This window comes from Pelodiscus sinensis, chromosome 9, assembly GCF_049634645.1.
Source record: "Pelodiscus sinensis isolate JC-2024 chromosome 9, ASM4963464v1, whole genome shotgun sequence".
NCBI classification, from domain to species: domain Eukaryota; kingdom Metazoa; phylum Chordata; order Testudines; family Trionychidae; genus Pelodiscus; species Pelodiscus sinensis.
Window position 1 is genome coordinate 64,650,776 of NC_134719.1, and position 13,259 is coordinate 64,664,034.

At 62.1% G+C, this 13,259-nt stretch overlaps 1 protein-coding gene across 2 annotated transcripts; it reads left to right on the forward strand.

Annotated features, from left to right (window-relative positions):
• Positions 1-103: 103 nt before the first annotated feature.
• On the forward strand, positions 104-10,075 carry PRDX6 (peroxiredoxin 6). 2 transcript variants are annotated; one of them, XM_075937063.1, is made up of 5 exons: positions 104-263; positions 6,222-6,378; positions 7,520-7,666; positions 8,394-8,540; positions 9,290-10,075. In XM_075937063.1, the coding sequence occupies exons 1-5, from the start codon at positions 172-174 to the stop codon at positions 9,416-9,418; spliced, it is 672 nt and encodes a 223-aa protein (XP_075793178.1). In that variant the 5' UTR covers positions 104-171; the 3' UTR covers positions 9,419-10,075. The 2 variants fall into 2 exon arrangements, with proteins under 2 accessions (XP_075793178.1, XP_075793179.1); XM_075937064.1 differs by lacking the exon at positions 104-263 and adding an exon at positions 5,240-5,289.
• Positions 10,076-13,259: the final 3,184 nt, after the last annotated feature.

Below are 13,259 nucleotides of genomic sequence, written 5' to 3' on the forward strand. Positions count from 1 at the left end.
TGTCCCGCCGTCGCTGGGCTGGGGGTGGGGATCACGCGTTGCCCTGCTCGTTGAACGGACCCGTCTGCCCCGCCCCCGTCTCCCGATTGGCCAGGCCGAGCCCCGCCCCCGGCCTGGCCCCGCCCCGAGGCGCTGTGTGAGGCGCAGCCCGCGCGCTCCCCAGACGCCGCCATGCCCGGGCTGCTGCTGGGAGACCTGGCCCCCGACTTCGAGGCGGACACCACGCACGGGCGCGTGCGCTTCCACGAGTTCCTGGGCGGCTCGTGAGTGCGGCGGGGGGGGGGGGGTCTGGTCTCTCACAGCGCCCACAGGGTTACCGGGCGGGGGGGTCGGTCTGTGCGGGGGGGGGGGTCTGGTCTCTCACAGGGTTACCGGGCGGGGGGGTCGGTCTGTGCGGGGGGGGGGGGTCTGGTCTCTCACAGCGCCCACAGGGTTACCGGGCGGGGGGGTCGGTCTGTGCGGGGGGGGTCTGGTCTCTCACAGGGTTACCGAGCCGGGGGGGTCGGTCTGTGCGGGGGGGGTCTGGTCTCTCACAGCGCCCACGGGGTTACCGGGCGGGGGGGTCGGTCTGTGCGGGGGGGGTCTGGTCTCTCACAGCGCCCACAGGGTTACCGGGCGGGGGGGGTCGGTCTGTGCGGGGGGGGGGGGGTCTGGTCTCTCACAGCGCCCACGGGGTTACCGGGCGGGGGGGTCGGTCTGTGCGGGGGGGGGGGGTCTGGTCTCTCACAGCGCCCACAGGGTTACCGGGCGGGGGGGTCGGTCTGTGCGGGGGGGGGTCTGGTCTCTCACAGCGCCCACAGGGTTACCGGGCGGGGGGGTCGGTCTGTGCGGGGGGGGGGGGTCTGGTCTCTCACAGCGCCCACAGGGTTACCGGGCGGGGGGGTCGGTCTGTGCGGGGGGGGGTCTGGTCTCTCACAGCGCCCACAGGGTTACCGGGCGGGGGGGTTGGTCTGTGCGGGGGGGGGGGTCTGGTCTCTCACAGCGCCCACGGGGTTACCGGGCGGGGGGGTCGGTCTGTGCGGGGGGGGGGGGCTGGTCTCTCACAGCGCCCATGGGGTTACCGGGCGGGGGGGTCGGTCTGTGCGGGGGGGGGTCTGGTCTCTCACAGCGCCCATGGGGTTACCGAGCCGGGGGGGTCGGTCTGTGCGGGGGGGGTCTGGTCTCTCACAGCGCCCACGGGGTTACCGGGCGGGGGGGGGGGTCTGGTCTCAGCACCCACAGGGTTACCGGGCGGGGGGGGGGGGGGGTCGGTCTGTGCGGGGGGGGGGGTCTGGTCTCTCACAGCACCCACAGGGTTACCGAGCCGGGGGGGTCGGTCTGTGCGGGGGGGGTCTGGTCTCTCACAGCGCCCACGGGGTTACCGGGCGGGGGGGGGGTCTGGTCTCAGCACCCACAGGGTTACCGGGCGGGGGGGGGGGGGGGTCGGTCTGTGCGGGGGGGGGGTCTGGTCTCTCACAGCGCCCACAGGGTTACCGGGCGGGGGGGGGGTCGGTCTGTGCGGGGGGGGGTCTGGTCTCTCACAGCGCCCATGGGGTTACCGAGCCGGGGGGGTCGGTCTGTGCGGGGGGGGTCTGGTCTCTCACAGCGCCCATGGGGTTACCGAGCCGGGGGGGTCGGTCTGTGCGGGGGGGGTCTGGTCTCTCACAGCGCCCATGGGGTTACCGAGCCGGGGGGGTCGGTCTGTGCGGGGGGGGTCTGGTCTCTCACAGCGCCCATGGGGTTACCGGGCGGGGGGGTTGGTCTGTGCGGGGGGGGGGGGGGTCTGGTCTCAGCGCCCACGGGGTTACCGGGCGGGGGGGGGGGGGTCGGTCTCTCACAGCGCCCACAGGGTTACCGGGCCAGGTTGGGCTGCGGGACTGGGAGGGGAGGGACGCGCTGGCGGGGTGCCCCCTGCGTGGGGGGCAGGGCCGTGGCTGACTGCGGGGTAGCTGGGGCCCGACTTTGCCCCAGCGCGGACACACCGCTTTCTACCTGCCTCCGGGAAGACGGGGAGCCCCACCTGCGGCCCCGCTACCGAGGGGAGGTGGGCGGGTGGGGAGGGCTCTGGGTACCGGACACTTAACCATGGAAGAACCATATTACTGATTCAACACCCCCCAGCCGTGCCTGTTCTCTGCCTCTTCCTCCCTGCCCCGGCCTTGTCTGCACCCAAAGGGCCACGCCTGCAGGTGGGCTATGGAAGCCCGGTCCTCACTCAGGCTATTGCCACTGGGACCCTCAGCACCAGCCCAAAGCCCACACAGCCCGCGCCCAGTTCTGCTCTTGTGGAGACCAGCCTTGCTCTGAGTCAGAGGTCTCCTTCCCACTAGCACCCGGGGCCTGGCAGGTCACTCTTTCTGCACAGCCTGTTCCTTGTGTTTGTGGGGTAGGTAAATTTGTCACATCGCATATGAGTCCGGTTCTTCTCAGTCACTGTTACACTGACCATGCTGGGGCGGGGAGGAGGTTTCCGTGCTTGACTTGGACTTTCTCCAAAGCTCAACTGGCCAGAGGGCTGATGCCTCAGGCTTGAGAGAAGTTTACAAGCGTCTCCTGATGAGCAACCCTTCCAAAACACAGTCTACCGAGAGATCGGGGTGGGCAGGGAAGCGTGGTGGTGTCTCTGGGGGTTGTGCTCAGCCCAGCTAATTTGCACCACTGCAGCCCATGCTGGCAGCTGCACTGCAATTTCAGTTTGCAGTGCAAGGATGTATGTGTGTCAGGAATCACAGCTCTAGCTTGTAATGTAGACACAGGCCTAGTGACCTAATTTTATTAGTATCCGAGGGGTAGCTGTGTTAGTCTGAATCTGCAAAAGCAACAAGGAGTCCTGTGGCACCTTAGAGACTAACAGATGAATTGTAGCACAAGCTTTCATGGGCAAAGACCCACTTCATCAGATGCATCTGAGGAAGTGGGTCTTTGCCCACGAAAGCTTATGCTCCATTTCATCTGTTAGTCTATAAGGTGCCACAGGACTCCTCGTCGCTAATTTTATTAGGGATGAGAAGGGTTAACTGGTGGGCTGGAGCAACTGCCCGTTGGGGGAGGGGTCTGCATTAACCCTGCCGTGCCCACCCCCATTTAATTGGTTAAGCAGGATTTACACCCCTAAATTCTACTACACACAAAAACATTTGGAATTGTCATTACTCAAAGGAAGGAGTCGTCTCCCTTACCTGTTCATGTTGAAAGTCACACAGGAGTGAGTTATCGATTGTTTCCTCTTAGGCAAAGAGGTTATCTGTGGTGAAAACAAGACCCAAATAAGAACTTTCCCAAGTATGTGTAAGAACACAAGGAAACACATCACGTTTACCCCCCAAAAAGGAGGCACAGTGGCTTGGGAATAAATAGGTGTTGAACTGGCAAGAAATGGTGTTCTGCCCACAAGCCCCGCGGTAGGCACCAGGAGTGAAATGCCCCTTTCCAATAGGATTGTGCTCCTTTTTCACACTGCTCCATCTGTGGAGAAATACTTAACAATGCCGGTCTCTTGTAAATGTTGGCCTTCACCCTTAAACGCATGCATGTCTTCCTCGCTGATTTCAGGCACTTGTCTTTGAAGAGAAGTTGCATCACTATTTCAGGGGCGCTCAAACTTTGTGATACTGCAACCCCCTCCCCCCCCCAAGTTGCTCGCAACCCCCTGGGGATTGGGACCCATGGTTTGAGAAACGTGGCTCTAATTAAACTAGTGCAACCCCCCCCCTTCTTCCCCTCCTCCCCCCAAATAAGAACACTTAAATAGACTTTGGCTTGGATAATTCAGCATATTGCAACTTTGGGGTCTAGCGAAGCTCTGGAGCACAGGTTACTCTATCAGCTCACATTACATTCATAGTCATTTTAATCCTGGGGATAAGCAAAGCTTTTGTTCGGACAGACGCCAGAAAAATGTGACCCCCCCCCCCTCCCCCTCAAACTGTGACATGCTGCACCTGTCCAGTTTAAAACATTCTGAATAAGCTACCCTCTGACGTAACAGACTGAAGGCAGCCGTTCCCAAAGAAGAGGGAGTGTTTGGCCCTCCAGCCAGACTCTGCCACTTGAGACCCCAAAAGAGCAGCCAGTTCCTCCTTTCACAACTACACTGTTAACGACTTACATGCTTCCGCACGTCCCTAGAGCCCACATTGCCGGAACACCCAGCACCCGCCCTGAACTCGTATCTGAGGATAGCACTTTCTAGCCTCAGCCAGCCAGTGTGGGGTGTGTCATTTCTGGCCCTGTGTAAGCAGGCTCTAAGGTTTCATGTTGAATTGCAGGGTTTTGTTATTCAATATGAGATTAGACTGTGGCTCTTGATAACAAAGCTGCCCTTTTATACGCCCTTTCGCCAAGGGGAAGTAGAAAGACTGTTCACTTTCAGACTCTGCAGGGAGGCGCCTTAGCCCCCCAAGTAACGTGACTGGGACTCTGCCGTGGCAGTGGGTTCCAGTGCCCTTTGTCCAGTGTCTGTTCATCTGCCAGGCTAGTAACCGTCATGTGAAATGCGTTTTACAGGAGAGGGGATGACACAGCAGTTCTGGGCAAGATGTGGGAAGGTGGCAGTTTGCCCAGATCAGCTGGTGGTATCAACATAAGGAGCTCCGGGGCTGGAGGCAGTGCGTGTGCCTGGTGTCAGGTGGTCTGGGCTACGAGAGGGGAGCACGTGGGAGATCTAGAAGTGGGGATAGTAAAATCCTGAAATCTTCCCTCTGGGGCAGGGAGCCATCATGAGCCTTGGTCTGAGCTGAGAACCCCGTGATCACGGCCGGCACTGGCCGAGTGCTGCGCTCTGGTAGCGTCCGATGGCAGCACGAGCCCCAGCCCCGCAGAAGGGGATGGGTTAGGCATGGTCTGGGCTCACGGATCCACGGGAGAGCAGCCTGTCGCCGGAGTGCCCGAGGCGTGCTGCTCGAGAGCCAGCCTGGCTCTGCGCGGCTCCGGCAGCAAAGGGGGGGCCTGGGGGCAGTCACGGGAATTGCTTCTAATTGCGTGTTGCTCCCCTGCTGCCTTTTGAAAATGGACACGTCTAAAGGAGCCGAAGTTGGCAGACTTTCTGCCTTCTCTCTGCTCGGCCGTGAGTGCTTGTACGCTGCACAGGCTTTGCACGTTAGCTGTGAACTTTGCACCAGAGAATGGAAGTTGCCAGCCCGTCAAGGCCAGAGGCAAGCAAGCTGGTTACACAGTAATAGGTCCATGCCAGCTAAACTGGCGCTTGTATTGTGCCTGGGTAAACTCTGCTCCTCGGCTCCCGTACGGAGGAGGCTGCAACGGCTAGTGCGTGTTAATGTCTGCTATGGGAAAAGGAGAAAAAGCCACAGGGCAAGTATTTTGGGTGAAGGTTCTTTTGGGAAATATTTGGGGTGAGGATTATTCACAGGCTCATGCCTTGAGCTTCTAGCTGTGAATGAGATCCCAGTTCCCAAGGGAAGAAATGCCCCTTCGGGCGCTGAGTCATGCTGAGACGCCTCTTCTCTGGGAGATGTTGTAATGCCCATTGCTCAGGTGAGCTCTGGCGCCACTTTTCAAACGGTCCTTCCCCAGCTGGCGCCCTGTACTGGGACACAGACCTGCTTGGTGACCATGGACAAGTCCTAGCCTCGCTGGGTGCCTCAGTTTCCCCATCTAAGAGGTTCAGAGATGCCAGCCTCACTTGTGAAGCATTTCAGTAGCTACTGAGGACAAGCCCTGAGTAAAAAGGGGGGGGGAGGAGGGCTCCAACCTTTTTATGCCCTACATCATTTTCTAAGGGAAACCCAAGATCCCTCCCCCCCCTCCCCGCCAGGTCCTGCCCAGCTCGCTCCATCCCCACTCTCCCTTTCACTGCCTGGAGCAGGGGTTGGGATGTGGGAAGGGGCTCTGGGCTGAGCCTTGGGCAGGGGTTGGGGTACAAGAGGGGATTTGGCTTGTTGGCTCTGGGAGGGGGCCAGGGCTAGGGGTGCAGGAAGGAGTTTGGGATATGAGGGGGATGTGGGGCACTGGCTCAGGGTGGGGGCTGGGATCTGACCTCCCACCCGGTTGGTGGCGCAGTGGGTCTGAGGCAGGCTCCCTGTTCAGCAAGACTCGCTTCATCCAGCCCCCTGCGATGACGGAGCCCCAAGGCGGCGACTCTAACAACAGTTCCTTGCTCCTTTGTTCCTGGGGCTAGTGAGTGTTACATACTGCGGGCAGCTGGGCGTTTCTTGGTGTATCTAGCAGATTCCTGGTCAGAACCTGGGCTCACCCTGTGTCTCTCCTGTTGTGCTCGCTTTCAGATGGGGCATCCTCTTCTCCCACCCGCGGGACTTCACGCCCGTGTGCACGACGGAGCTGGGCCGGGCCGCAAAGCTGGCCCCTGAGTTCAGCAAGCGCAATGTGAAGATGATCGCCCTCTCTATCGATACTGTCAGCGAGCATCTCGCCTGGTGTAAGGTAGGTTGGGTGAGGAGGTGGCAGCAGGGAACTGTGTGATTCAAATACCACCCTGTGGAGGAGCAAAGCCGGCAGCATGTGTTTCTATGGGTGGTGCACATCTGCATGTGCTTTGGTGCGCACAACAAAATTCATTCCACACAGGTGGACCAAATAGGAAGCCCATTGGTTAGGTGTAGGGTACACCGCACTGACAGGTGCTCTCAGAGCCGGGGGGGGGAACACCCTGTGCATGTACAGCCCGGGCGGGGACCCTTTTGGATTTGGGCCACAAAAAGCCCTCACTGAGGCGGCCTCCAACTGAGAAGCAGAAAGGCCCTCCCCACGTTCCCCTGCACACCAGTGCCTAGAGGGGCTTGGGCTCATAGATTGTGAGGAAGAGCCCCCAGGCCATGCTTTACTGTGCCTCCCGGGGAAAGGGAGCGGCAGGGCCTTGAACAGATTCCTCCCCGTGGGTCGGCTCTGGCCTGCCTGACTGGCCCGGGAGGCACTGGGAGCTCCTCCCCCCCACACACACAGTGGGGAGCAATGCTGGTGCTCAAGCCCCGTGGGGGAAGCTGCAGGGTGGGATGTAGGCCTGGAGCACCAGTGTGAGCGCCTCAGTGCTGAGGAAAGGGGGAGCCTGAGCCCCAGTGGGCAGGAAAGCCCACAGCAGAGTGTGACTGGGTGCAAGGGCAAGCCTCTGTGCAGCCAGGCAGTGCTCTCCCCGCCCCGGAAACCCCTCGTGCCAGAGCTCTGCGGGCGCCTGACTGCGCCAGGGCGGGATTGGCACGTGCACGCTCCAGTGAGGCTCTTACGGGCGCCCAGCCAGCGTGGGGGCGGCTGGGAGAGGGCGCCTGTGCCAGCACCCGTAGGAGTGAGCAGTTCTTGCACGGTTAGCCCTTGTTCCTCCGCCTCGGCCCTCGTGCCGCTCCCAAAGGGTAGCTACCGCACCGGGCTTAGGCGAAACCTTGGTTCGCGGAGGATCCTCCACCCAGAAATCTAAGGTAGCCGGAGCCGAGCGTCTCCGTCGCCTCTGCCCTGGCTACGTACGTTGAAAGCCGGGGATGCTGCTGGTGCAGTTGGTCCTGAATGTTTTCCCCTGGCAGCCGAGACTCCAGCGAGCCTGGCTCATGCCCGCGCTTTCTCTCCCTTCCTCCAGGACATCAACGCCTACAACGGTGACCCGCCCACGGAGACGCTCCCCTTCCCCATCATTGCCGATGCCAAGCGGGAGCTCGCGGTGCAGCTGGGCATGTTGGACCCCGACGAGCGGGACAAGGAGGGCATGCCCCTGACGGCGCGGGTGGTGAGGGCAGGCTGCGGGGGGTTGTGGCAGAGCCGGGGTGCCGTGTGTGCATTAGCTCGCTACCCCAGTGCAGCAGCCAGGTGGGGGAACGCCGCTCCGTGAGTCCCGTCCTCTGGGCCTGAGTAGGGGCCCCCTGCAGCTGGGATGCTGGCTGAGGAGCAGAAGCCTGGGGTAGTGGGGTGGCCCTGTCGTACTGAGCGTGATGGAGTGGGCAGCGTGCCCTGGCCGGGGTCTCCCACGGGCAAGGGGCAGAATTAAACGGGTGGAGGGGGAAGGGCCCTGATGCATGTTAAACGCTGTTTTGGGACGGTCTCCTCCCGCCAGCACTCGTGTAAAGACAAGAATTTCCCTTTCCCGGGAGAGACCTGCTGAGGCAGTAGTGCACCACCCGGTAAAATAACCCACACTCCTCAATACTAGCTGTGGCATGAGCCGATGCCCCCTCCCCCTGCGTGTGCGTGTGGGTGCGGCTTCCCTCTACACGAGAGGCGTCCGTTCGCTGTAATTGGCGTGGTGCTGGCCATGTAAATAGCACTGCTCCGGGCCCCAGGCCTGCCTCCTGGCAGGGGGGAGTGTGGGATCGTGGTGCAGGGATTGCTTGGCAGGAAGCAGGGTCCTAGCTGGATGAGGGCGTCTCGGTCCTGGAACCCCGTCTGGCACCGTTACGGGTCAGTTCTGGTTCCGTGTCTGTCAGATTCCCAGAGTGGCTCTTCCGTCTGCTCTCCAGGTGTTTGTGTTTGGCCCAGATAAGAAGCTGAAACTCTCCATCCTCTACCCAGCGACCACTGGCCGGAACTTCGACGAGATCCTGAGAGTGGTGGATTCCCTGCAGCTGACCGCGAAGAACAAGGTCGCCACCCCGGTGGACTGGAAGGTAAAGCTCTCTGGCGCCCTGAGAGCCCCAGGGCCTGGCCCTAGGGTTCAGTGAAGCTGGGCAGCAGACTCCTTGTTCCCGGCACATGCAGGCCGGGAGAATTCCTGGTTAACCGGTCAGCACCACCCACCCGATTACGGTTTACCAAGCCGGTTAAACAGTGCTTAGCCGGTCCAGTGGGATTTTCCATCTGAGGAGGGAGGAGGCCCGTGTTGTCTTGTGGCGGGCGCTGACTGCTCTGGTGCTCCTATGTGACCCGCGTCAGAGCCATGGTACGGCTGCCAGAGCTTTTCCTGGGGAAACCGAGGCGCACTCTGGCCTGCAGAACGTGGGGAAGGGGCCGTCTCTCCCATAAGGCATCCGGCACTCAGCTGCCTTGTCCGTGAGATCTTCTGGCGGTTGGCGTCCCTCGGGCTTGCTCCGGTCCCCGAGCGGGCTGGCGTGTCCCCAACCCTGGCCGTGGGAGGCGTGAGCGCAGCGTGAAGGGAGTGCTGCTTCTAGCTTGACTAGGGGAGGCTGAGGCCTTAGCGTGCCGATCCTGCTTCGGGCACCCTGCTGCCCTGAAACCCCAGGGCAAACGTTTTCTCTTCTCTGCCCTGGGCCTGAGGCTGGGGGGCGGGATTTCAAGAGAGAATTCAGACACTGGGGTTTTTATTGAACTTCTCCCCTCCGCGGGAGATGAAGGGGGCGTCTCCATATGCCCCGGGGGCGTGCCCCTCCCTTTCTCTGAACTCTCCCCCTCTTCCCAGCGTGGCGACAGAGTCATGGTTGTGCCCAGCATGCCGGATGACGAGGCCAAAAAGATGTTTCCTGACGGCGTCTTCACCAAGGAGCTCCCGTCGGGCAAGAAGTACCTCCGCTACACCCCACAGCCGTAGGGCTGGCGCCAGGCTGCGGACCGCGCGGCTTGCGCAGAGCCCGGCGGCGGGGGGGCTGCCTAGGGAGTGAGGGTGGCTCGTTGATTGGCGTCCCAACCAATGCTGGTTCTGCTTAAGCCGTGTGATCCGCAGCCTTGTATTGTCCGCTTGAAACCAGGCGGACGGCAGCAGCGCGGTGTGAAATTCCCAGTCAGTCACTTGCCCCTCTTAGCTAGCAACCGGAAATGTCTCCCTGGTGGGAATCGCGAGCGTGCGGCAGAGGGGACGGGTTTGCGGTGGTGCTGGCGGCGTGTCCCCCGGGTCTCTCCTCTCTCGCGTTGGGGCGGGGGGAGCGCTTTGTGCCTCGGAAGGAAGCTCCGGTCCTGCAAGGAGATCGCCTGCGAATGGTTCCTCGGGAGGGATGGCCGGACTGAGAACTGGCGAGTGAGCAGCCCGATCGGAGGGGGGAGCCCGGGCCTGGTCCGAGCTGCCTGCCCTATCTCTGCCTTTTGCACCTTTCATCACTGCCATGTTAAACCCACCAGTGCCACGGCGCTACCAGAGCATTGCAGAGCAGATGGAGGTGTGGGGCTTCCTTGCAAACTGTTTCTCCTGGGGGTTGTGCTTAGATCCTTGTCTGACATGCTTTTTGGAGGGAGTAAAGCAGCAATTACCGGAGGGGTGTGTGGTGCGTTGTATCCCCTGCGTGGGCCAGCGTGCGCCGTTAGCCCTGCACACGTGCAAGGGAGACGCGCCGGCCCCCCCGCACGGCCGCATTTGCTTCCTTCGCTGTCTCCCCCAGTGGCCTCATCCTCTCAATCACCTCTCTTAGCTTTGCCCCGTTTCCCTTTGTACCTGTCTGGGCACGGCCGGCCCTGTGCAGTATGTGGGCCCAGGAGCCACTGGTGTTTGGGAGACCCTGAAACCAGGTTCAAAGGAGGGGGGGTGGCTCAGCCTGCCTAGCTCCAGGGCAAACACCAGCCACAAGTGCCAAAGGCCGGAGCCGCCTGGCTGTGCACACAAGAGAAAAGGAGCCAAAGTCAAGCCCTCGGGGGAGCGTTTGTGAAACAACGGCAGCTTGTGCTCCTCAAATTCCAGTTCTGAGAGAGAACCCGGTTAGTTTTCTTCCAGCAGCCATCCCTGGTGGGGCAGGGACAGGGGCCTACTCTGGCCCCTCTCATGGCCCTGTGCTGGTGCCAGGGGCCACAGGCACAAAGCGGAGAGGCAGGAAACGGGGCCAGGAGTCTCCCCTCGTGGCCGGGATGCTTGGGAGGCCCAGATCAGCGCAGCTGCCCCTGTTGCAGATGGAGGATGGCCGGGCAAAGACCGAGCAACGGGAATGGCAGCCTGCTGGTCTGCCCCCAATGCTGCTTCTAAAGGACTGGGGCGCTTCGTGCGCCAGCTCCTTCCCGCCCTACCGGTGGGGCCTAACGGCTCCTGCGGAGACTGGCTTGTTGGTGTCCAGTCCTCGCTGTTCGGCCGAGCCCTGGCCTGGCGCGGGACCTCCAACTGCTCTTCCTGCCTCGTGTTTTACAAGCTGCTCTGTGCAGCCGGCCTTCATAACGTTTCCGTGCACCCGGGTAATCGCCCCGTCCGCTCACGAGGGGAAGGGGGCCCAGCCGGGGCGGCACGCTGCTTCTCCAGCCACGGCCATGGGGGGCTGAGAGCTCCAGGAGCACTGGGCTCACTCAGAAGCAGGCGCCGGCCCCGGGTGGCCAGCGCTGAGCCAGACAAGCTGTGGAGCGCACGGCTTTTTCCTGATCGGAGCTGTCTGCCAGCTGGGGCAGGGGGCCGCAGCATGGGAACAGGGCTGCACCCTGTGCAGGCTGCACCTGAGCCAAACTGGCGCGGGTGCTGCACAGCCTCATAACATGCACCTGCTCATTGGCTGCGTGGTGCACCACGGTGGTGCGTCTGCGGCAGGCAGAGCCGGTGCTGGCCTGGGCCTTAGGCCAGAGCTGCGAAACCTGCTCTTAACCAACGTCCCTTCCGCGGGGGGTGTCCCTGGACACTGCTTGGGGCGATGGCATGACCCATGTTTGTCTGGCAGAGGGTGTTGATACTTAACTCTGACTCTTTAAAGGGCAAAATTCTAGGCAACGGGGCCGTGCAGCTGGGTGCCTGCTTTGTGCGCACAGTTCCAGCAATGCCAGGGGTCCTGCCTCCCCCCGCGCCGGGCCCCTGCGTTACACCGGTACTTGGACTCTCCCCAGCAAGCCAGCTGGGGGTACCAGACTGCCCGCTCCAGCCCAAGGTGGGCAGGGCTTGTGGGTAGCAGCCCCCAGGAAACTGACATGGCGGCTGAGATGGTCTCTATGCCACTCCCACCTGGCCTGTCGACTGCGGGACCCACCCAGCCGCCGCCTGCGCCCCTCTAGGGCAGAGGGGGACAAGTTTCCATGGGGGGGCACATCAAGATGTTGTAAGTGGCCAAAGACAGCAGCTTCCTATGGTGGTGGTGTGGGCGCCGAGGCCCAGGGAGGGGTGCCGGGTCTGGCAGGAGGCTGTGACCTGGGGCAGGGTGGGGGTGCCAAGACAGGCACTTACCTAGGTGGCTCCTGGCCAGCAGCCTGGCAGGATCCTCAGGCAGGCCCAAAGCAGCCAGCTGCTGGGGAGGGTCTCTCCAGGGTGGGTTGGGCATCCCATGGCCAACGAGCTGGCCACAGGCCTCGCCCTGTGCCCCAAGGCCGGGTGTTTGGCCCTTGGACACCGGGTTGAGATGGGCCAGGTGCAGCTGTGGGGGGAAGGCTCTTGCTCGCATGGGAGCAGCCCACAGCACGTCTGGCTCCAGATCACAGGACAAGAACCCTGCCACGGCGGAGCTGCCAGGGGTAGTGAGGTTGGAGTCGTAGCGGGGGTAGAGAATCGGACCAAGCACAATGAGACCCAGATCGATTTATTAACTTGGCCACGGGGGAAACTGAGGCACAGAGTGGGGAGGGGGGGGGAAACTTGCCCAAGGACACCCAGCAGGCCAGAGGCAGAGCTGGAACTAGAATGCAAGAGTCCTGAGGGTCTCTGCTCTATCCACTAGGCCACACTGCCTCCCTTGCCCTTGCATTGGCTCAGCCCCCCCCTCACCTTGACGATGCTGGCCAGGCGATTTCCAGGAAGCACCGTTCGGTGTGTTTCTGCTGCCCTATCCGGCTCGGTGAACAGACTCAGGCCCAAACGCCCCCGCTGCACGGCCAGCAGCACCCAGGCGATGGCGCCAGCGCAGCACGGCTGCTCCTTAGGCTGGGGGGGGGGGGGCGCGTTGTTTTTTAAAGGCTATGGATTCCCATTGTTCCCTGCCTAGCTCCAAGGCAGTACAGAGCCTCGCCTTGCCCTCCTGCCTCCGGCTGACATTTGCCGCCTTTGGCTGGTTTTTAAGGGAGTTTGTGTTAATTCCTCGGTGTGTGTCACTCTTGGGCCCGTGTTAATCCAGCCTGGAACCCCCTGTCTGTGTCCACCTGCAGCGGGGCTCGGAGCCGGCTTGGGCGGGCCAGCGAGTCCTCGCTACAGAGACGCGGCTGCCAGCCCCGGCCCTTGCGCCCGAGCGGAGTGTGTGGGGGGAAGGGGCACCCAGTCCGGACAGGTCTAGGATCCTGTCGGCTCAAGGCACGGCGGGCGGGTTTGTCTCTAAGCCACTGGCTTTCATTTAGGGCTTGGCTGAAAAGCACAAAAGTTTTCTGCTGGACCCATCCCCGGGGGGTGAACTGACCCCAGTACAGCCCGTTCTGCTGGCTGAGCCCTCCGGTCCGTTCCTCCCCATGGCAGGGCCACACCTGCATTCCCGGCCACCCGAGGCCTGGCAGCAGGGAAGAGGGCCTGGCTGGTTGTCGTGCTGGGCCTACCTTCCAGTCCGAATCCTTAGAGGCGC

Bases quoted from the DNA above. Each gene is read 5' to 3' on its own strand.
- PRDX6 (XM_075937063.1), top strand. From the start codon at position 172: ATGCCCGGGCTGCTGCTGGGAGACCTGGCCCCCGACTTCGAGGCGGAC. The intron at 264-6,221 runs GTGAGTGCGGCG...GCTCGCTTTCAG, and splicing joins CACGAGTTCCTGGGCGGCTC to ATGGGGCATCCTCTTCTCCC. The intron at 8,541-9,289 runs GTAAAGCTCTCT...CCCTCTTCCCAG, and splicing joins CCACCCCGGTGGACTGGAAG to CGTGGCGACAGAGTCATGGT.